Source organism: Coregonus clupeaformis, chromosome 19 (assembly GCF_020615455.1).
Source record: "Coregonus clupeaformis isolate EN_2021a chromosome 19, ASM2061545v1, whole genome shotgun sequence".
Taxonomy (NCBI): domain Eukaryota; kingdom Metazoa; phylum Chordata; class Actinopteri; order Salmoniformes; family Salmonidae; genus Coregonus; species Coregonus clupeaformis.
In genome coordinates this window covers 4,362,843-4,386,252 of record NC_059210.1, presented here as the reverse complement: position 1 = coordinate 4,386,252, position 23,410 = coordinate 4,362,843, and the positions used below count along the sequence as shown (strand labels likewise).

At 44.5% G+C, this 23,410-nt stretch overlaps 1 protein-coding gene across 4 annotated transcripts in view; it reads left to right on the top strand.

Annotated features, from left to right (window-relative positions):
• Window positions 1-23,410, top strand: part of LOC121531719 (protein MON2 homolog) — a 51,756-nt gene that overhangs the window by 13,986 nt on the left and 14,360 nt on the right. For 2 of the 4 annotated variants that reach the window (XM_041837121.1, XM_041837119.1), the window contains exons 6-23: window positions 449-546; window positions 3,675-3,800; window positions 5,311-5,505; window positions 7,291-7,415; window positions 7,617-7,756; window positions 8,007-8,160; window positions 8,926-9,116; window positions 9,439-9,520; window positions 11,270-11,451; window positions 16,001-16,113; window positions 16,253-16,357; window positions 16,605-16,685; window positions 16,929-17,093; window positions 20,168-20,269; window positions 21,323-21,325; window positions 22,145-22,255; window positions 22,650-22,825; window positions 23,033-23,195. In XM_041837121.1, coding sequence (XP_041693055.1) covers window positions 449-546; window positions 3,675-3,800; window positions 5,311-5,505; window positions 7,291-7,415; window positions 7,617-7,756; window positions 8,007-8,160; window positions 8,926-9,116; window positions 9,439-9,520; window positions 11,270-11,451; window positions 16,001-16,113; window positions 16,253-16,357; window positions 16,605-16,685; window positions 16,929-17,093; window positions 20,168-20,269; window positions 21,323-21,325; window positions 22,145-22,255; window positions 22,650-22,825; window positions 23,033-23,195 — 2,312 coding nt within the window. The remainder of the gene's footprint in view (window positions 1-448; window positions 547-3,674; window positions 3,801-5,310; window positions 5,506-7,290; window positions 7,416-7,616; window positions 7,757-8,006; window positions 8,161-8,925; window positions 9,117-9,438; window positions 9,521-11,269; window positions 11,452-16,000; window positions 16,114-16,252; window positions 16,358-16,604; window positions 16,686-16,928; window positions 17,094-20,167; window positions 20,270-21,322; window positions 21,326-22,144; window positions 22,256-22,649; window positions 22,826-23,032; window positions 23,196-23,410) is intronic. The other 2 variants (XM_041837122.1, XM_041837120.1) reach the window with 1 other exon arrangement.

Here is a 23,410-nt window from a genome sequence, read left to right as displayed (position 1 = left end):
CACAGAGTAAGGGAAGGGAGTTAGTTTCTCCTTAGATTGCCTAAAGCTGCTTATCCCATGATTTAAGCCTGAGTTCAATGAATACATAATTCGTTTTTGTTGAGGTTTTTGTTCTGCCCCTTAAGATTTCACACTGCTGTCTTCCCACTCTGCATCTTGGGATTGGGAATCACTATTTAATTAAGTGACTTTTCCTTTTTGTAGTAGGTGTTGGACCGGCCTTTTCTGAGAGTGTGTTGTTTGGTGGAATGTGTTTTGTGGTTTGTGTGTTTGTTTGAGTGTGAGCGATTGATCCCTCCAGGCTTGTAGCCACAGCTGTGTCCAATGACCGTCTCTCCCATGTGTTCTCTCCCCCCTTTCCCCCTCTCTCTTCCTCTCACTCTCTTCTCCCCTCCCCCTCCCCCTCTCCTCCTTCCCCCCCCCCTCCTCACCTTCCTCTCTCCTCTAGGCATCGTGGAGCAGCCTACTCCAGTTCAAGGTAACACTAACCGGAGGTCTGTCAGCACCCTGCGGCCCAGCGCTAAAGACGCCTACATGCTGTTCCAGGTACGTCCACCAGGAGACAGTCCTCCATACCTCTCACTGTACCCCACCTACACCCTCTCGCCCATCAGAAGAGGGGGTGTAGATAGGGTTTACCCTGTGAACGAGGGCAGGAGAAGGGAGGGAACGAGGGGAGGGGAAGGGAGGGAACAACTTTGTGGAATGAAACACAGCCAGGCTGTCTTTATATACACTACAGTGGCTTGCGAAAGTATTCACCCCCCTTGGCATTTTTCCTATTTTGTTGCCTTACAACCTGGAATTAAAATCGATTTTTTTGGGTAGTTTGTATCATTTGATTTACACAACATGCCTACCACTTTGAAGATGCAAAATATTTTTTATTGTGAAACAAACAAGAAATAAGACAAAAAAACAGAACTTTAGCGTGCATAACTATTCACCCCCCCCAAAGTCAATACTTTATAGAGCCATCTTTTGCAGCAATTACAGCTGCAAGTCTCTTGGGGTATGTCTCTACAAGCTTGGCACATCTAGCCACTGGGATTTCTTCCCATTCTTCAAGGCAAAACTGCTCCAGCTCCTTCAAGTTGGATGGGTTCCGCTGGTGTACAGCAATCTTTAAGTCATACCACAGATTCTCAATTGGATTGAGGTCTGGGCTTTGACTAGGCCATTCCAAGACATTTAAATGTTTCCCCTTAAACCACTCGAGTGTTGCTTTAGCAGTATGCTTAGGGTCATTGTCCTGCTGGAAGGTGAACCTCCGTCCCAGTCTCAAATCTCTGGAAGACTGAAACAGGTTTCCCTCAAGAATTTCCCTGTATTTAGCGCCATCCATCATTCCTTAAATTCTGACCAGTTTCCCAGTCCCTGCCAATGAAAAACATCCCCACAGCATGATGCTGCCACCACCATGCTTCACTGTGGGGATGGTGTTCTCGGGGTGATGAGAGGTGTTGGGTTTGCGGCAGACATAGCGTTTTCCTTGATGGCCAATAATCTCTATTTTAGTCTCTTCTGACCAGAGTACCTTCTTCCATATGTTTGGGGAGTCTCCCACATGGCTTTTGGCGAACACCAAACATGTTTGCTTATTTTTTTCTTTAAGCAATGGCTTTTTTCTGGCTCTCTTCCATAAAGCCCAGCTCTGTGGAATGTACGGCTTAAAGTGGTCCTTTGGACAGGTACTCCAATCTCCGCTGTGGAGCTTTGCAGCTCCTTCAGGGTTATTTTTGGTCTCTTTGTTGCCTCTGATTTAATGCCCTCCTTGCCTGGTCTGTGAGTTTTGGTGGGCAGCCCTCTCTTGGCAGGTTTGTTGTGGTGCCATATTCTTTCCATTTTTTTATAATGGATTTAATGGTGCTCCGTGGGATGTTCAAAGTTTCAGATATTTTTTTATAACCCTGATCTGTACTTCTCCACAACTTTGACCCTGACCTGTTTGGAGAGCTCCTTGGTCTTCGTGGTGCCGCTTGCTTGGTGGTGCCCCTTGCTTAGTGGTGTTGCAGACTCTGGGGCCTTTCAGAACAGGTGTATATATACTAAGATCATGTGACACTTAGATTGCACACAGGTGGACTTTACTTAACTAATTATGTGACTTCTGAATGTAATTGGTTGCACCAGATCTTATTTAGGGGCTTCATAGCAAAGGGGGTGAATACATATGCACGAACCACTTTTCTGTTATTTATTTTGTAGAGTTTTTTGAAACATGTTATTTTTTTCATTTCACTTGACCAATTTGGACTATTTTGTGTATGTCCATTACATGAAATCCAAATTAAAAATCCAATTAGATTACAGGTTGTAACGCAACAAAATAGGAAAAACGCCAAGGGGGATGAATACTTTTGCAAGGCACTGTATATATACAAAAGTATGTGGGAACCCCTTCAAATTAGTGGATTCGGCTATTTCAGTCTCACCTGTTGCTGAGAGGTCATGCAATCTCCATAGACAAATATTGGCAGTAGAATGGCCTTACTGAATAGCTCAGTGACTTTCAACGTGGCACTGTCGTAGGATGCCAATTTTCCAACAAGTCAGTTCGTCAAATTTCTGCCCTGCTAGAGTTGCCCCGGTCAACTGTAAGTGCTGTTATTGTGAAGTGGAAACGTCTAGGAGCAACAACGACTCAGCCGCGAAGTGGTAGGCCACACAATCTCACACAATGGAACCGCTGAGTGCTGAAGCGCGTAGCGCATAAAAATCATCTGTCCTCGGTTGCAACACTCACTATCGAGTTCCAAATTGGCTCTGGAAGCAACATTAGCACAAGTACTGTTCGTCGGGAGCTTCATGAAATGGGTTTCCATGGCCGGGGAGCCGCACACAAGCCTAAGATCACCATGCACAATGCCAAGTGTCAGCTGTAGTGGTGTAAAGCTCGCTGCCATTGGACTCTGGAGCAGTGGAAATGCGTTCTCTGGAGTGATGAATCACGCTTCACCATCTGGCAGTTTGATGGATGAATCTGGGTTTGGCAGATGCCAGGAGAATGCTACCTGACCGAATGCATAGTGCCAACTGTAAAGTTTGGTGGAGGAAGAATAATGGTCTGGGGCTGTTTTTCATGGTTCTGGCTAGGCCCCTTAGTTCCGGTGAATGGAAATCTTAACGCTACAGCATACAATGACATTCTAGACGATTCTGTGCTTCCAACTTTGTGGCAACAGTTTGGGGAAGGTCCTTTCCTGTTTCAGCATGACAATGCCCACGTGCACAAAGCGAGGTCCATACAGAAATAGTTTGTCGAGATCGGTGTGGAAGAACTTGACTGGCCTGCGCAGAGCCCTGACCTCAACCCCATCGAACACCTTTGGGATGAATTGGAATGCCGACTACAAGCCAGGCCTAATCGCCTGACCTCACTAATGCTCTTGTGGCTGAATGGAAGCAAGTCCCTGCAACAATGTTCCAACATCTAGTGGAAAGCCTTCCCAGAAGAGTTGAGGCTGGTATAGCAGTAAAGGGAGGACCAACTCCATATTAATGCCCAAGATTTTGGAACGAGATGTTTGACGAGCAGGTGTCCACATACTTTTGGTCATGTAGTGTATGTACAGCCTAGACTTCCAGACTGTATCACAGAGGCAATGCTAGTAGCTGTCTCCAGCTGTCCTATGTGCATGTCTATATCCCCATCTTCGTGTGTGTCTATCCAGGACCTATGTCAGCTAGTGAATGCTGACGCCCCCTACTGGCTGGTGGGGATGACAGAGATGACGCGGACATTTGGTCTGGAGCTCCTGGAGTCAGTCCTCAATGACTTCCCTGGGGTCTTCCTGCAGGTAAACACACAGTACACACAACATAATACACAGTCCCTCCAGGATTTTGCAATCCCAATTTTGTTTTTGCTAAATCAACAATTCCCCAAGCGAGGGCTTGCAATTTTGACCAATCATTAGAAAAATAGATTTCTGCATAAAACAGTCTAGTTTTGTCACTATACCAGAATTTTGACTTCGAGAGCAGGTTTAGTATCACGATACTTGAAACCGAAATGATACTCAATACCAAAACGATACTCGATACTGAAATTATACTCAATACCAAAACCATACTCAATAACAAAAAAAAATCCATGTATTAGCTAAAGTCACAGAATAACCGCTGGCTTTATTTTCTTAAACACTGAACAATATGTTGATAACTGGTAAAACAACTAAAATAACAAATAGAATATCTTCTATTCTATATAACATGTAGGTCCAGGTTGTGGGCCCAACTGTCCTATACTGAGTATTGCCAACCCATAGTCTTTCCTGAGACATATTGTGCATTATATGTCCATTGCGCTGCACACAATTTAAACATAGTCTTGAATGATGCATGCCAAGATATAGAAGAGATAAGGGACTGTTAATATTTGCAATCACGCAACTAATACGCCGGTTCACCAGTATGAACGAAATTACAAACTGATTTTTTTGTTCAAGGCCTCTAGAACTGTTGTCCGCTAAAGATGATAATCTGTTTGCATCTGGCATTTTATTGGCTGTCCAGTATCCAGACGACCTGTCCTCAGAGATTCCTATACAGTTAATCTCTTTCCGTAACATGTTGAGGCCTGCTATTAAGGAGAATGAAAGGCTCAATTAAAGATGTTGCAAAACGGCTGTATTTGAAGCACCACTCCCTTCTGCCCAGTTTCCCTGATGTTATTATGGCAATCAAGCTGTTTTTACCATCCCTGTAACTGTCGCTTCTGCAGATAAATCATTTTCTGATCTTAAACTCTACTAAGAACTACCAAAGAAGCATTAGGCTCTTGGTCTGATATGCGCTTTTGAACACCTGAGTAAGCTCCCCTCATTGCACTGGCACCGTCGTAGCCTTGCCACGGCATTTGTTCACTGAGATCCTCTTATACTTTCAATCAGTTAAATTTTTTATTTTTCCAAGGCCTGAGGCACTTTTTCAGTCACATTTCAGTCACATTCCTGAAGAACACTTCCTAGTACATATGGAAATTAAAAAGGTTTATTAATGACTTTTTGGAGGGTTACTGTCAAAATGATCAATTCAATAAATAAATAAATAAATAAAAGATAGATGAATAAGAGCCAGAGCTCGTGGGCCCTCCCGCCTTGCGTGGGGGGTCCAGTACGACAGTGACAACGTGATACAGTAGTATAGTACAATACAGTACAATATAATTAAATACAATTAAGTATTATATGCATTGAAATAGAATACAATATGTCATCTCACTGTAGGTGTGTGTGTCTTTTTATATTTGTACTCTGACCCCCACCTCCTGCTTATCCCACCTGTTGCCATCTGACCACTGTATAGCACCAGGAGTTCAGCTTCCTGCTGAAGGAGCGTGTTTGTCCGCTGGTTATCAAGCTGTTCTCCCCCAACATCAAGTTCCGACAGGGCAGCAGCAGCGCCTCCTCGCCTGCCCCTGTAGAGAAACCCTACTTCCCCATCTGCATGAGGCTGCTCAGAGTGGTGTCTGTGCTCATCAAACACTTCTACAGCCTACTGGTGAGTCCCTGTGGTTATCAAACACTTCTACAGCCCACTGGTGAAAGTCAGTTACAGCTAGCTATTACCTAGTACTGTCTAAATCATCAAACACAACTACAGTCTAGTGGTGTGAGAAAAGGCAGGAACTATAGTTTGGGTAAATTCCATCTGAATTCAGTCAATTCAGGAGGTTAACTGAAATTCATCCTGTTGTCCTCTTATTGTAGAGATATATACTACCGGCCAAAGGTTTTAGAACACCTACTCATTCAAGGGTTTTTCTTTCTTTTTTACATTGTAGAATAATAGTGAAGACATCAAAACTATGAAATAACACATGGAATCATGTAGTAACCAAAAAAGTGTTAAACAAATCAAAATATATTTTATATTTGAGATTCTTCAAATAGCCATCCTTTGCCTTGATGACAGCTTTGCACACTCTTGGCATTCTCTCAACCAGCTTCACTTGGAATGCTTTTCCAACAGTCTTGAAGGAGTTCTCACATATGCTGAGCACTTGTTGGCTGCTTTTCCTAAAACTCTGCGGTCTGACTCATCCCAAACCATCTCAATTTGGTTGAGGTCAGGGGATTGTGGAGGCCAGGTCATCTGATGCAGCACTCCATCACTCTACTTCTTGGTAGCCCTTACACAGCCTGGAGGTGTGTTGGGTCATTGTCCTGTTGAAAAACAAATGATAGTCCCACTAATCCCAAACCAGATGGCGTATTGCTGCAGAATGCTGTGGTAGCCATGCTGATTAAGTGTGCCTTGAATTCTAAATCAATCACAGACAGTGTCACCAGCAAAGTACCCCCACACCATAACACCACCTCCTCCATGCTTTACGGCGGGAAATACACATGCAGAGATCATCCGTTCACCCACACAGCGTCTCACAAGACACGGCGGTTGGAACCAAAAATCTCAAATTTGGACTCCAGACCAAAGGACAAAGTTCCACCGGTCTAATGTCCATTGCTCGTGTTTCTTGGCCCAAGCAAGTCTCTTCTTCTTATTGGTGTCCTTTAGTAGTGGTTTCTTTGCAGCAATTTGACCATGAAGGCCTGATTCACACAGTCTCACCTGAACAGTTGATGTTGATGTGTGTCTCTTACTTGAACTCTGTGAAGCATTTATTTGGGTCTTCCATTCCTGTGGCGGTCCTCATAAGAACCAGTTTCATCATAGTGCTTGATGGTTTTTGCGACTGCACTTGAAGAAACTTTCAAAGTTCTTGACATTTTCCGTATTGACTGACCTTCAAGTCTTAAAATAACGAAGGACTGTTGTTTCTCTTTGCTTATTTGAGCTGTTCTTGCCATAATATGGACTTGGTCTTTTTACCAAATAGGGCTATCTTCTGTATACCCCCCTACCTTTTCACAACACAACTGATTGGCTCAAACGCATTAAGAAAGAAATTCCACAAATTAACTTTTAAGAAGGCACACCTGTTAATTGAAATGCATTCCAGGTGACTACCTCATGAAGCTGGTTGAGAGAATGCCAAGAGTGTGCAAAGCTGTCATCAAGGCGAAGGGTGGCTATTTGAAGAATCTCAATTATATAATATATTTTGATTAGTTTAACACTTTTTTGGTTACTACATGATTCCGTATGTGTTATTTCATAGTTTTGATGTCTTCACTATTATTCTACAATGTAGAAAATAGTAAAAATAAAGAAAAACCCTTGAATGAGTAGGTGTTCTAAAACTTTCGACATATGTGTACATATGTGGGTAGTTAGCTTGGGGAGCTGAGGATTGAGGTGTGTTTGTCTGTGTTGTGGTTGTAGGTGACAGAGTGTGAGATCTTCCTGTCCCTGCTGGTGAAGTTCCTGGATGGAGAGAAGCCTCAGTGGCTCAGAGCCGTGGCCGTGGAGTCAGTCCACAGGCTGTGTGTACAGCCACACCTGCTACGGTGAAGAGGAGGAGCGCACACGCACCCTCAACACACATATCACTGACCTCACCATACACCTCTGACACTAACCTTATAGCACACACAAACACACATCACTAACATTACCGCAAAACCTCAGCGCACATAACCTCAACAATCTCCTCCATATTATATATTTTTTACCAAACTTCCTATCAACCCTGTCTATATCCCCTCCAGATCTTTCTGCCAGTCCTATGACATGAAGCAGCACTCCACCAAGGTGTTCCGGGACATCGTCAACGCTCTGGGCTCCTTCATCCAGTCCCTCTTCATCATCCCCAACACAGGCAACCCTGCTGCCACCAATGCCCCTGCTGGTCAGTACCACACTGAGCACATTGAGAGGGACCTACTGTTGTCTTTACTTGTGTTACAGCTTGAGACTGTAGTTGGAAATAAAGAAAATGAATATCTAGGATAGGATTAGGCAACTCATGAGGGTATGGAAGGTTCTGGTCTGCAGGGTGCGAAGGCTTTTGTTCCAGCTCAATACTAACAGTAATATTTTGCTCTCTCTTCTACCTTCCCTCCCCCCTTCCATTCCTCAATCTCTCTGTCCCTCCTTAGGTGGGTCTGGGTCGGGGGCCCAGGCGGCTGCCCAGGGCGGTCCAGGAGCAGGAGGTCAGGGTGGGAGTCTGACCACTCAGGCTGCCTTCGAATACCGCGGTACCTGGATCCCCCTCATGACCGTCAGTGTGCAGGGCAGCGCCAAGGCTACCTAGTGAGTAGTACTACACACACACACACTAGACATCTAGCTATGTCTGTCTAGGTTTGAATCATCCATCCAATTATCACACACAGGGGCGCAATCTATTTGAGACAGATATTTAAACCAGAGAGAAACGGTTTGATTTTAAACCACAGGGGACGGAATTACGGTCATTATCAAAGACCTAGACACCCTGGAGGACAGTTGGCCTGTAAATACTGTCATTGTCATTATTCTACTCTAACTAGCTGCTATCTTTTAGTGAGGGGACCGAGACAAAGGCAGGAACAGAGAGAACACAAACACAGCAGATTCCACATGACACACACTGTGCCTGTTAGAGGGGAGGAAGGAGTTAATTTAACTGTGGATTAGTTGACCTAGCTCTGCTCTCTATGCATGGTTAGGAAGGGAATAGGATCTGTTGTCTGTAATTATGAGGAGATTGAGCAATGCTGGTGTTTTGATAGACTAGAGAATGAAACTAGCTGGTTTGTTGATGCAGGAGAGATGGTTGTCAGTCAACATTGTCTTAACACAACTCATTGTGTGTTTGTAATGAACACTGCCAGGGAAAGCTGATCCTGCAGGTGTCTAAGCAGCAGTCCAGTGAGAGTGTGTTTGTTAGTGGGAGCTGAATGAGTGTTTTTATTTGCATGTAGCTCCTTTGGACGTACACACTTTTTCTTACAACTGAGTAGGGTAGACAGACACACACACACACAATGCGTCATATCATACGTTTCCCTTTCCCTTTCCCCTTCCCTGCCCCAGTCTGGAGATGTTGGACAAGGTGGAGCCCCCGTCCATCCCAGAGGGTTATGCCATGTCTGTGGCCTTCAGTGCCCTGCTGGACCTGGTCCGAGGCATCACCTCCATGATAGAGAGAGAACTGGCCAAGGAGGAGGAGGAGGCGGCTGTACGCAGGGAGGCCAACCCAGACCAGAACGCCCAACCTGAGCCTGGTGAAGAGAGGGGAGGTGGAGGAGGATGAGGGAGGGTTGGGGGTTAGGACCGGGGTGCTTCTCTGGGCCAACACAAGAAGCCGAACCCTAGCTTGCAATTTTATTGACCTCTAGTGGCCAATCCAATACCTACAGTTCCTGAGGGCGTTAATGAATGTAGGCTTACTACAGTGATGAATGTGTTATCATCCCTATTCAAAAGCAGCATTCTGATTTTATATATAGATATATAAATATATTCAAAAGAAGCATTTAAATATAGATATCTGTACAAATGTGTATTTCTTGTCCACTCTGTTGCTAACTACTGTTTCTCGGTCAGGAGCCCATCTGGTCTGGGAGGAGATGGTCAGTGCGTGTTGGTGTGGTCTACTGGCTGCCCTCTCACTCCTATTGGACGCCAGGTAACAACACTTCTTATAGATCACCTCAAGGTCAATATAAACGCAACATTCAACAATCTCAAAGATTTTACTGAGTTCGTATAAATTAGGCCCTAATCTATGGATTTCACATTACTTGGAATACAGATATGCATCTGTTGGTCACAGATACCTTAAAGAAAAAGGTTGGGGTGTGGATCAGAAAACCAGTCAGTATCTGGTGTGACCACCTTTTGCCTCATGCAGCGCGACACATCTCCTTCGCATAGAGTTGATCAGGTTGTTGATTGTGGCATGCGGAATATTGTTCCACTCCTCTTAAATGGCTGTGCGAAGTTGCTGGATTTTGGCGGGAACTGGAACACGCTGTCGTACACGTCAATCCAGATCATCCCAAACATGCTCAATGGATGGCATGTCTGGTGAGTATGCAGGACGTGGAAGAACTGGGACATTTTCAGCTTCCAGGAATTGTGTACAGATCCTTGCGACATGGGGCTGTGCATTATCATGCTGAAACATGAGGTGATGGCGGCGGATGAATGGCACAACAATGGACCTCAGGATCTCGTCACGGTAGCTCTGTATATTAAAATTGCCATAGATAAAATGCAATTGTGTTCGTTGTCAGTAGCTTATGCCTGCCCATACCATAACCCCACCGCCACCATGGGGCACTCTGTTCACAAAGTTGACATCAGCAAACCGCTCACCCATACGATGCCATACATGCTGTCTGCCATCTGCCCGGTACAGTTGAAACCGGGATTCATCCATGAAGAGCACACTTCTCCAGCGTGCCAGTGGCCATCGAAAGTGATCATTTTCCCACTGAAGTCAGTTACGACGCCAAACTGCAGTCAGGTTAAGACCCTGATGAGTACAACAAGCACGCACATGAACTTCCCTGATGCGGTTTCTGACAGTTTGTGCAGACATTTTTTGGTTGTGCAAATTCAGTTTCGTCAGCTATCCGGGTGACTGGTCTCAGACGATCCTGCAGGTGAAGAAGCCAGATGTGGAGGTCCTGGGCTGTTGTGGTTACACGTGGTCTGCGGTTGTGAGACCGGTTGGCCGTACTGCCAAATTCTCTAAAACGACATTGGAGGCAGCTTATGGTAGATAAATTAACATTAAATTCTCTGGCAACAGCTCTGGTGGACATTCCTTCAGTCAGCATGCCAATTGGGCGCTCCCTCAAAACTTGAGACTTCTGTGGCATTGTGTTGTGTGACAATACTGCACATTTTAGTGGCCTTTTATTGTCCCCAGCACAAGGTGTACCTGTGTAAATATCATGCTGTTTAATCAGCTTCTTGATATGCCACACCTGTCAGGTGGATGGATTATCTTGGGAAAGTAGAAATGCTCACTAACAGGGATGTAAACAAATGTGTCTACAATTTGAGAGAAATAAGCTTTTTGTGCGTATGGAACATTTCTGGGATCTTGTATTTCAGCTCATGAAACATGGGACCAACACTTTACATTTTGCGTTTATATTTTTGTTCAGTATAGTATCCCCTCAAAGTAACTTGAAAGTGTGACGGGTGAAACTCAAGGTCAGTGTTAAGTTCAGGAGCAACCGAAGTTCTTGAAACTACTGCGCCCAGCAACTATGGTCGTGGACCATAGGTTGTTGTGTAACGTGTCCGCCGATGAAATGGTCTTCTGAGACTTTTTTTCACAAGTCAAAACGTTGCGGCAGTTAAGCATTCCTCAGTGTTTGTTACAAACCCATAACCCTCTGTGTGTCTCGTCCCCCTCCAGTACTGATGAGACGGCGACAGAGAGCATCCTAAAGGCGGAGCTGACCATGGCGTCTCTGTGTGGTCGTCTGGGCCTGGTCACGCCCCGCGACGCCTTCATCACAGCCATCTGCAAGGCCTCATTGCCCCCACACTATGCCCTGACAGTCCTCAGCAGTAATGCAGCCAACCTCAACAACAAGGGTCAGTACCCTGTGGGTGTGTGAGAGAGGGTGTTTGTGTGTGTTCATAGCTGTCTTCACTCATGGCTTTGTTACATATAGTAGGGTATCAGCTCTGGTATAATAAACCTACGTGCTTCTGAGGAACTTGATAAGCCAGTAGTTAGTAGTTTATGTGTACACTTAATTAGCTTTTCACCCCAAGTCTCTCTGTGTGTATACTACCTGTCAAACGATTTAGAACACCTACTCATTCCAGGGTTTTTCTTTATTTTGACTATTTTCTACATTGTAGAATAATAGTGAAGACATCAAAACTATGAAATAACACATATGGAATCATGTAGTAACCAAAAAAGCGTTAGAAACAAACCATATATATTTTATATTGTTAAAATAGCCACCCTTTGCCTTGTTGACAGCTTTGCACACTCTTGGCATTCTCTCAACCAACTTCACCTGGAATGCTTTTCCAACAGTCTTGAAGGAGTTCCCACATATGCTGAGCACTTGTTGTCTGCTTTTCCTTCACTCTGCGGTCTGACTCATCCCAAACCATCTCAATTTGGTTGAGGTCGGGGGATTGTGGAGACCAGGCCATCTGATGCAGCACTTCATCACCCTCCTTCTTGGTCAAATAGCCCTTACATAGCCTGGAGGTGTGTTGGGTCATTGTCCTGTTGAAAAACAAATGATAGTCCCACTAATCCCAAACCAGACGGGATGGCGTATCGCTGCAGTTTGCTGTGGTAGCCATGCTGGTTAAGTGTGCCTTGAATTCTAAAGAAATCACAGACAGTGTCACCAGCAAAGCACCCCCACACCATAACACCTCCTCCATGCTTTACGGGGGGGAAAACACATGCAGAGATCATCCATTCACCCACACCATCTCCAATTTGGACTCCAGACCAAAGGACAAATTTCCACCGTTCAAATGTCCATTGCTCGTGTTTCTTGGCCCAAGCAATTCTCTTCTTCTAATTGGTGTCCTTTAGTAGTGGTTTCTTTGCAGCAATTCGACCATGAAGGCCTGATTCACACAGTCTCCTCTAAACAGTTGATGTTGAGATGTCTGTTACTTGAACTCTGTGACGCATTTATTTGGGCTGCAATTTCTGAGGCTGGTAACTCTAATGAACATGTCCTCTGCAGCAGAGGTAAAACTGGGTCTTCCATTCCTGTGGCGGTCCTCATGAGAGCCAGTTTCATCATAGCGCTTGATGGTTTTTGCGACTGCACTTGAAGAAACGTTCAAAGTTCTTGAAATGTTCTGTATTGACTGACCTTCATGTCTTAAAGTAATGATGGTCTGTCGTTTCTGTTTGCTTATTTGAGCTGTTCTTGCCATAATATGGACTTGGTCTTTTACCAAATAGGGATATCTTCTGTATACCCCCCTCCCCCCAACTTGTCACAACACAACTGATTTGCTAAAACGCATTAAGAAGGAAAGAAATTCCACAAATTAACTTTTAAGAAGGCACACCTGTTAATTGAAATGCATTCCAGGTGACTACCTCATGAAGCTGGTTGAGAGAATGCCAAGAATGTGCAAAGCTGTCATAAAGGCAAAGTGTGGCTATTTGAAGAATCTCAAATATAAAATATATTTTGATTTGTTTAACACTTTTTTGGTTACTACATGATTCCATATGTGTTATTTCATAGTTTTGATGTCTTCACTATTATTCTACAATGTAGAAAATAGTCAAAATAAAGAAAAACCCTGGAATGAGTAAGTGTTCTAAAACTTTTGATCGGTAGTGTATATGTGTGAGAGTGTGAAGGTCTAGAGCAGGGATCATCAACTAGATTCAGCCACGGGACATTTTTTATTTTTTTCTTGAGCGGGTGGTCGGGGGGCCAGAACATAATTCGTAGATGTCAAATTGACCGCAAGAATCTCAAACAGATACAATATTAGACTAAAACATAATTTCAAAACGTATTTACATTTGTATACAATCATGTCTCTCTATTATGCATGGCAATACTTGGGAACAGATTTCCAAAATTAAAATAACTTGTAGCTGATTTCCTTTTGTTTTTACACTTTTATGTCCAACAATTAAAATTCCCCTATATATATATATATATATATATATATATATATATATATATATATATATATATATATATATATATATATATATATATAAATATAAATAAAGTTTTCTGCTCAGAAAACTTGGCGTGTCAAATAAAACCACCCGGGGGCCGCCAGTTGGAGAACCCTGCTCTCGAGCCCTGACTATGCGTGATCTCCATACTAACAACTGTGATACTCCACATACAGTGGGGAGAACAAGTATTTGATACACTGCTGATTTTGCAGGTTTTCCTACTTACAAAGCATGTAGAGGTCTGTAATTTTTATCATAGGTACACTTCAACTGTGAGAGACAGAATCTAAAACAAAAATCCAGAAAATCACATTGTATGATTTTTAAGTAATTCATTTGCATTTTATTGCATGACATAAGTATTTGATACATCAGAAAAGCAGAACTTAATATTTGGTACAGAAACCTTTGTTTGCAATTACAGAGATCATACGTTTCCTGTAGGTCTTGACCAGGTTTGCACACACTGCAGCAGGGATTTTGGCCCACTCCTCCATACAGACCTTCTCCAGATCCTTCAGGTTTCGGGGCTGTCGCTGGGCAGTACGGACTTTCAGCTCCCTCCAAAGATTTTCTATTGGGTTCAGGTCTGGAGACTGGCTAGGCCACTCCAGGACCTTGAGATGCTTCTTACAGAGCCACTCCTTAGTTGCCCTGGCTGTGTGTTTCAGGTCGTTGTCATGCTGGAAGACCCAGCCACGACCCATCTTCAATGCTCTTACTGAGGGAAGGAGGTTGTTGGCCAAGATCTCGCGATACATGGCCCCTTCCATCCTCCCCTCAATACGGTGCAGTCGTCCTGTCCCCTTTGCAGAAAAGCATCCCCAAATAATGATTTTTCCACCTCCATGCTTCACTGTTGGGATGGTGTTCTTGGTGTTGTACTCATCCTTCTTCTTCCTCCAAACACGGCGAGTGGAGTTTAGACCAAAAAGCTCTATTTTTGTCTCATCAGACCACATTACCTTCTCCCATTCCTCCTCTGGATCATCCAGATGGTCATTGGCAAACTTCAGACGGGCCTGGACATGCGCTGGCTTGAGCAGGGGGACCTTGCGTGCGCTGCAGGATTTTAATCCATGACGGCGTAGTGTGTTACTAATGGTTTCCTTTGAGACTGTGGTCCCAGCTCTCTTCAGGTGATTGACCAGGTCCTGCCGTGTAGTTCTGGGCTGATCCCTCACCTTCCTCATGATCATTGATGCCCCACGAGGTGAGACCGAGGGTGATTGACCGTCATCTTGAACTTCTTCCATTTTCTAATAATTGCGCCAACAGTTGTTGCCTTCTCACCAAGCTGCTTGCCTATTGTCCTGTAGCCCATCCCAGCCTTGTGCAGGTCTACAATTTTAACCCTGATGTCCTTACACAGCGCTCTGGTCTTGGCCATTGTGGAGAGGTTGGAGTCTGTTTGATTGAGTGTGTGGACAGGTGTCTTTTATACAGGTAACGAGTTCAAACAGGTACAGTTAATACAGGTAATGAGTGGAGAACAGGAGGGCTTCTTTAAGAAAAACTAACAGGTCTGTGAGAGACGGAATTCTTACTGGTTGGTAGGTGATCAAATACTTATGTCATGCAATAAAATGCAAATTAATTACTTAAAAATCATACAATGTAATTTTCTGGATTTTTGTTTTAGATTCCGTCTCTCACAGTTGAAGTGTACCTATGATAAAAATTACAGACCTCTACATGCTTTGTAAGTAGGAAAACCTGCAAAATCTGCAGTGTATCAAATACTTGTTCTCCCCACTGTATGTCATTAATCCTGGCTGTGCCTCAACTGTTTCCCTGTTCCCTCTAATTAGTATCACCAAGATTAATGTGTCAGGGGGGTATGTACAGTCACAAACATGCTCTCTCTCTCACACACACACTATTTGCATATTTGCTGTGAGAGATAAAGCTTGCAAATTGGCTTCAGCAGGATGGGTTTTTGCCTTAGGAGTTAATTAATCAAGTCTCTTGCATGTAGCTGGCTTGTCTCTGTCACTCAGTCTAGTATATGCAGGGGCGCAACTTTGGTTTAAAAAGTGAGGGGGACATTTTTTTTTATATTAATGTTTTTTAAAATCCAGTTGGATAAACACTCCAAACAGCCTACCCGACCGTTCGGAGGCATCCGCATGGTCCTAAAGCACACCGTTGTCTTGGTTTGTCACATTCCAATGATAAAACTGGGGGGGGACAAAAATGCAATTTCAGATGTCCCCCCCCCCCCATCCCCAGTGAAAGTTGCGCCCCTGAGTATATGAATGGAAATTACTGTCATTGTTATTATCAGGGGTGTCTTTCTGAGCTACATTGTGAGGATAAAAAAAAAGACTAATGTCGACTAAGGAGTAAATATATTGATTGACCTCCAAATGATTTGGACCTTGTGATCATTGCTTTCGTTGAGGACTCTAATTAAATGTGTGTGTGTTTTCCTGTTCTCCTCAGCCTACTCTATCCAGGGCCAGAGTGTGCAGATCATCAGTCCCTCCAGTGAGTCTCATCAGCAGGTGGTGGCTGTGGGACAGCCTCTCACTGTACAGCCCCAAGGCACTGTGGTGGTAAGGGACCTCTACACAACATTACTACAACAACACAACTAGAGGGCACGTTAGATGTTCACATATACAGTAGAGACAGTAGTGTGATATAACACTCTCTCTCGCTCTCTCTCTCTCTCTCTCTCTCTCTCTCTCTCAGCTGACAGCTAAGAATATCCAGTGTATGCGGACCCTGTTGAACCTGGCCCACTGCCACGGGGCAGTGCTGGGCACCTCTTGGCAGCTGGTGCTGGCCACGCTGCAGGTACAGTACCACCATACTGTACCCACCACACACACACGCACTGGCACAGCTCTACAGCATATTATAGCCAAACTGGGATTTCCTGTCTTTTTCGTCTATTGACAAGGCTAAATATTTCAATTAAAACATTTGTATTATATAGTAGAAGTGGTCTAAGTGAATCACTCTCTCTCTCTCTGACTTTTCTCACCACCTTCTCTGCCCTTCCTGTTCTCCATCTATCTCTCCCTTCCCTCTCCTCCCTCAGCACCTGGTGTGGATCCTAGGCCTGAAGCCTGGGGTTGGAGGTGCTCTGAAGCCTGGTCGTGCAGTAGAGGGGCCCAGCACGGTAAGATTCTATCTCCCTGCCTTACGCAGTCACACTGTAATGAGTTTAATTCTCTGCATCAATTAGCAACAACTCCCATAGGGTTTCATTGGCTATTCGCTACTCCTCTTCAGCCTTTAAAGCTAAACACACCAAACGTCAACCTAAGGTTTACATTGCTCTGCTGGATCGTACAGATGAACCACAGCCCACCAGCTTCACCTTTCAGCTATCTGACTCCCCCATGTTGTCTGTGTGTTACAGGTGCTGACCACGGCTGTGATGACGGACCTGCCTTTCATCTCCAACATCCTGTCGAGACTCTTTGAGAGCTCCCAGTACCTAGATGATGTGTCACTGCATCACCTGATCAACGCACTGTGCTCCCTCTCTCTGGAGGCTATGGAGATGGCCTATGGGACTAACAAGGTAATTACTACACATACATTTACATTTTTACATTTTAGTCATTTAGCAGACGCTCTTATCCAGAGCGACTTACAGTTAGTGAGTGCATAAATGTTTCATACTGGCCCCCGTGGGAATCGAACCCACAACCCTGCCGTTGCAAATGCCATACTCTACCAACTGAGCTACACATGCACTTCATTATTGTAGATGTAACCAGAGCGACAACGTATGACCTCTCTATCTTCTGTATGAGCCTTGTGTTACTTAATGTGTATTAGAAACCGGGTAGTTTGGGTCCTGGATTTTGATTGGCTGGAAGCTGTGGTATGTTTAAGCAACAATGCACGAGGGGATGTGGTATACGGCCAATATACCACGGCTAAGGGCTGTTCTTATGCATGATGCAACGGGGAGTGCCTGGTTATAGCCCTTAGCCGTGGTATATTGGCCATATACCACAAACCCCCAGACATTATAAACTGGGTGGTTCGAGCCCTGATTGCTGATTGGCTGACAGCCGTGGTATATCAGACTCATATACCACGGGTATGACAAAACATTTATTTGTACTGCTCTAATTACGTTGGTAACCAGTTTATAATAGCAGTAAGGCACCTCAGGGGTTTGTGATATATGGCCAATATACCACGGCTAAGGGCTGTATCCATGCTCCATGCTGTATCTATCCTCTATAACATCCGTAGAGTGCAACCTTACCTCACACAGGAAGCGGTGCAGGTTCTAACCCAGGCACTTGTCATCTCCCGTCTGGCTACTGCAACTCGCTGTTGGCTGGGCTCCCTGCTTGTGCAATCAAACCCCTGCAGTTTATCCAGAACGCAACACCTGGTGTTCAAGCTTCCAAAGTTCTCCCATGTCACCTCACTCCTCCACACACTCCACTCGCTTCCAGTCGAAGCTCGCATCCACTACAAGACCATGGTACTTGTCTACGGAGGCTATGTCCAAACCCTACACGCCACCTCTGGTCTCTTGGCCCTCCCACCCCTACAGAAGGACAGTCCCGCTCAGCCCAGTCCAAGCTCTTCTCTGTCCTGGCACCCCAATGGTGGAACCAGCTTCCACCTGAAGCTAGGACAGCAGAGTCCCTGCCCATCTTCCCGAAAACATCTGAAAGCCTATCTCCTCTTCAAAGAGTATCTTAAATAATCCCACAAACCCCCCTTGCACCCCCCCACCCCCCCGCTGACTTTGCTGATAGCTACTTCACTGAGGATTTTACTTACTATGAATGTGATATGAGGTTGTCCCACCTAGCCATCTTAAGATGAATACACAAACTCTAAGTTGCTCTAGATAAGAGGGTCTGCTAAATGACTAAAATTTAAATGTATCCAGGCACTCCACATTGCGTCGTGCGTAAGAACAGCCATTAGCCATGGTACAGTGGGGGAAAAAAGTATTTAGTCAGCCACCAATTGTGCAAGTTCTCCCACTTAAAAAGATGAGAGAGGCCTGTAATTTTCATCATGGGTACACGTCAACTATGACAGACAAAATGAGAAAAGAAACTCCAGAAAATCACATTGTAGGATTTTTAATGAATTTATTTGCAAATGATGGTGGAAAATAAGTATTTAGTCAATAACAAAAGTTTCTCAATACTTTGTTATATACCCTTTGTTGGCAATGACACAGGTCAAACGTTTTCTGTAAGTCTTCACAAGGTTTTCACACACTGTTGCTGGTATTTTGGCCCATTCCTCCATGCAGATCTCCTCTAGAGCAGTGATGTTTTGGGGCTGTCGCTGGGCAACACGGACTTTCAACTCCCTCCAAAGATTTTCTATGGGGTTGAGATCTGGAGACTAGCTTGGCCACTCAAGGACCTTGAAATGCTTCTTACGAAGCCACTCCTTCGTTGCCCGGGCGGTGTGTTTGGAATCATTGTCATGCTGAAAGACCCAGCCACGTTTCATCTTCAATGCCCTTGCTGATGGAAGGAGGTTTTCACTCAAAATCTCACGATACATGGCCCCATTCATTCTTTCCTTTACACGGATCAGTCGTCCTGGTCCCTTTGCAGAAAAACAGCCCCAAAGCATGATGTTTCCACCCCCATGCTTCACAGTAGGTATGGTGTTCTTTGGATGCAACTCAGCATTGTTTGTCCTCCAAACACGACGAGTTGAGTTTTTACCAAAAAGTTCTATTTTGGTTTCATCTGACCATATGACATTCTCCCAATCCTCTTCTGGATCATCCAAATGCACTCTAGCAAACTTCAGACGGGCCTGGACATGTACTGGCTTAAGCAGGGGGACACGTCTGGCACTGCAGGATTTGAGTCCCTGGTGGCGTAGTGCGTTACTGATGGTAGGCTTTGTTACTTTGGTCCCAGCTCTCTGCAGGTCATTCACTAGGTCCCCCCGTGTGGTTCTGGGATTTTTGCTCACCGTTCTTGTGATCATTTTGACCCCACGGGGTGAGATCTTGCGTGGAGCCCCAGATCGAGGGAGATTATCAGTAGTCTTGTATGTCTTCCATTTCCTAATAATTGCTCCCACAGTTGATTTCTTCAAACCAAGCTGCTTACCTATTGCAGATTCAGTCTTCCCAGCCTGGTGCAGGTCTACAATTTTGTTTCTGGTGTCCTTTGACAGCTCTTTGGTCTTGGCCATAGTGGAGTTTGGAGTGTGACTGTTTGAGGTTGTGGACAGGTGTCTTTTATACTGATAACAAGTTCAAACAGGTGCCATTAATACAGGTAACGAGTGGAGGACAGAGGAGCCTCTTAAAGAAGAAGTTACAGGTCTGTGAGAGCCAGAAATCTTGCTTGTTTGTAGGTGACCAAATACTTATTTTCCACCATAATTTGCAAATAAATTCATAAAAAATCCTACAATGTGATTTTCTGGATTTTTTCCCCTCATTTTGTCTGTCATAGTTGACGTGTACCTATGATGAAAATTACAGGCCTCTTTCATCTTTTTTAAGTGGGAGAACTTGCACAATTTGTGGCTGACTAAATACTTTTTTGGCCATATACCATACCTCCTCGGGCCTTATTGCTTAATACCTATATCCTCCAAACGAATCACTCCTATGTTCTGTTCTCGTCCTGTGTCAAGGAGCCGTCTCTGTTTGCGGTGGCCAAGCTGCTGGAGACTGGCCTGGTCAACATGGACCGTATAGAGATCCTGTGGAGGCCCCTCACTGGACATCTGCTGGAGGTATGTCTTATAGTCAACATTATAGTCTACTTTAGACCTTGTAATGGAAGAAGAGGGTAGTAAAGTGGTAGACTGTGTGCAAGTCTGTTTCTGTTCTCTTGCCAACTCCTTCTGGAATTGTCATGCCTTGACAATGGCAGCAATGGAGTTGCTGCTAGTAAAAGAGCACAAACGGATCTGGGGCCAGGTTAGTGAAGTGGGTTTTTTGGATATGCTGTAGCATGTAGCTGTATGTCCTTTGGTACATACTTTTCAAGCCCTCTCATATCATGGTAGGGACTCTCCCATTTCTAATGCTATTTAGTCATAGTGATATAGCTTTACAAATGCGGTCAAATATATTGCCACCCTTACACGATTCCCTGTTTCTTCAAAAAATAAGTTAAAATTGAAAACACTTTGTGTTCACATGTGTATTTGTTTGATTTTCAACTGCACAAATAAGAAGAAAAATATATAAACTGCAAATGCGATTTTTCAAAGTCAAAAAAGGCCTGGACTAAATGATTTACTGTGCCACTGGATGAATTTAACATTTTGATGGGAGACTCTGTTACAGAGGAGTGGATCATGTTGTTGTATGTTTTAATTCTGTAATGTATTGATTGTTGCTGCCTTCTTGGCCAGGTCTCCCTTGAAAAAGAGACTCTGGGTCTCAATGGGCTTTTCCTGGTCAAATAAAATAAAAATAAATGTGAATTAATTTCGTTGGAGATAAGTGATTCTCGTTTATGTGTAATTTACCTCACCTGTGGTAAGTTGCAGGGTAAAAATAGCGATTCAACCAGTTTTGAAAAGAGAAAACAGAGCATTCTGCTTCATTGTGTTGTAAATGAGAACTTGTTCTCACCTGGCTTACCTGATTAAATAAAGGTGAAATAAATTTAAAAAATAATAATAATATTGCACTCCATTGTGAAGTGCAAGGGTGCCAATATATTTGACTGTATCGGTTCTGTGTGTATGGGTGTGTGTTTGTCTGAAACAAACGGTTCTCTTTAAGTTGTCTTTTCTCTATCTCCCTCTCTTTTGCAACCCATGTCTGTTTTGCAGAAGGTAAGCTCGGAAACTTCTCCTCCCAATCATTTGCTTTCTCTCTCTTTCTCTTTCATTCTGTCTGTCTCCGCCTGGCATCAAGGTGTTGGAGCTGAGAGTGTGCAGCTTGCAACAGATTTATGTTTGCTTCGCTGTTATGTTTGATCAAAATGTCCTCGCACACATGAGTTGCATTTTTGGAACTCTTGTGTTTATTTGTATGCATACTATACAGATACCTGCACATTTAATGCATCTTACCTTATCAGCTCTCATGATATGCCAGCCTTTCTAGGCAAGTCACACACTTGTTTCACGTTGGCCAACAAGTAGACAACACAGACACTTGTGGGCTGTAAAGGATGATGCCAATATGGCATCTCACTCACTGTTGGTGTAGCTAACAGCTCAGGGGAATAGTGAAATGTGCAGCAATGCAAAGCAACGAAAGCTAGCTGATTTTACCAGAGCTTTCATGGTTATGTGTCTGTCAAATGGAATTACCTTAATTTCAATGTTGGGCGAACAGAAAATCACAGGCATACAGTCTCTGTTTTAACCTGCTGTGAAAAACAGGTGGACATACTGTTTGAACAGCCCCTGACTCAGATCCCTTGCTCTCTCTCTATCAATATCGCTCTCTTTCTTTCTCTCTCTTCTCTCTCCCATCCCTTCCTCTCTCCCGCTTTCTCCCCCCTCCCCACGCTCTCTTTCCCCCCCTCCCTCTGCAATGCCTGTGTGTGTGTACTGTGTGATGTGTCTGATCTCTCTCTCTCTCTCTCTCTCTCTCCGTGCTCCTGTGTGTGTGTGTACCCTACCCTATGATGTTATCTGCTGCAGGTCTGCCAGCATCACAACGCCAGGATGAGAGAGTGGGGGGCTGAGGCTGTTACCGCCCTCATCAAAGCTGGCCTGGCCTACAAGCACAATCCCCCTTTAGCACAGAACCAGGTACTACTACTACCCCATCTCTCTCATCTTCACCCAGTCACATAGTAACCCAAATACAGGGACTACTGTAACCTATTCTATCTAGAAGTCGGATGACTGTTACAATGCAATGGAAGGTGATAAGATGACTTGCTATTAGCCAGCTTCTCCATGCCAACCCACCAACACATAGTTGACATTATATATCTTAAGGCAGTGGTTTGTATGCTTGCGTTGTTAATGTATTATAACCACTCCCTTCTCTCTCTCTCACTCTCACTCTCACTCACTCACTCACTCACTCACTCACTCACTCACTCACTCACTCACTCACACCACACACACACACACACACACACACACACACACACACACACACACACACACACACACACACACACACACACACACACAGAGGCTGCAGCTCCTGCTGTTGAACCCTTTGAAGGAGCTGTCCAACGTGCTCCATGCAGACATCCGTCAGAAGCAGCTTGAGAGCGTGCTGCAGATCCTCCAGAGCCAGGGGGACAGTCTGGGGCCCGGCTGGCCCTTAGTGCTGGGGGTCATAGGGGCCATCCGCAACGACCAGGGGTGAGAGAGAGGAGGGAGAGGGGGAGTGACAGGGGGATGGATGAAGCAGAGGGAAAAGCTCCTTGATATTTTAAAGCTGAGATTAAACCCTTTTTAAAACCTATTTCAGCTTAACATGCTGTATTTCCTCTGTTGTCTAGTAGTTGGCTAGTCTCTCTGTGTTTGTGTAGGAGTCTGACAAGTGTCTGTCTATCCCCTGTCGCCTAGAGAGTCGTTGATCCGAACAGCCTTCCAGTGCCTGCAGTTGGTGGTGACTGACTTCCTCCCCACCATGCCTTGCACGTGCCTCCAGATCGTGGTGGATGTAGCCGGCAGCTTCGGCCTCCAGAACCAGGAGCTCAACATCAGCCTCACCTCCATAGGACTCCTGGTACAACTGCAGCGTATTGCATATTGTTTTATATTCTATATTGTATTGAGTTTTTACTTCATTCTAGTTCATATTGGTGCTGCGGTTATACAAAGCTTATAATTGCTGTTGCGTCCCCCCAAATCGTTACCTTTCTAGTATTTCAACATGATCTTTGAAAGTGACAGTCTGTACTAGTGATTTAATCAACCTCTCTCTCTTCCTGTTTTCCCCAA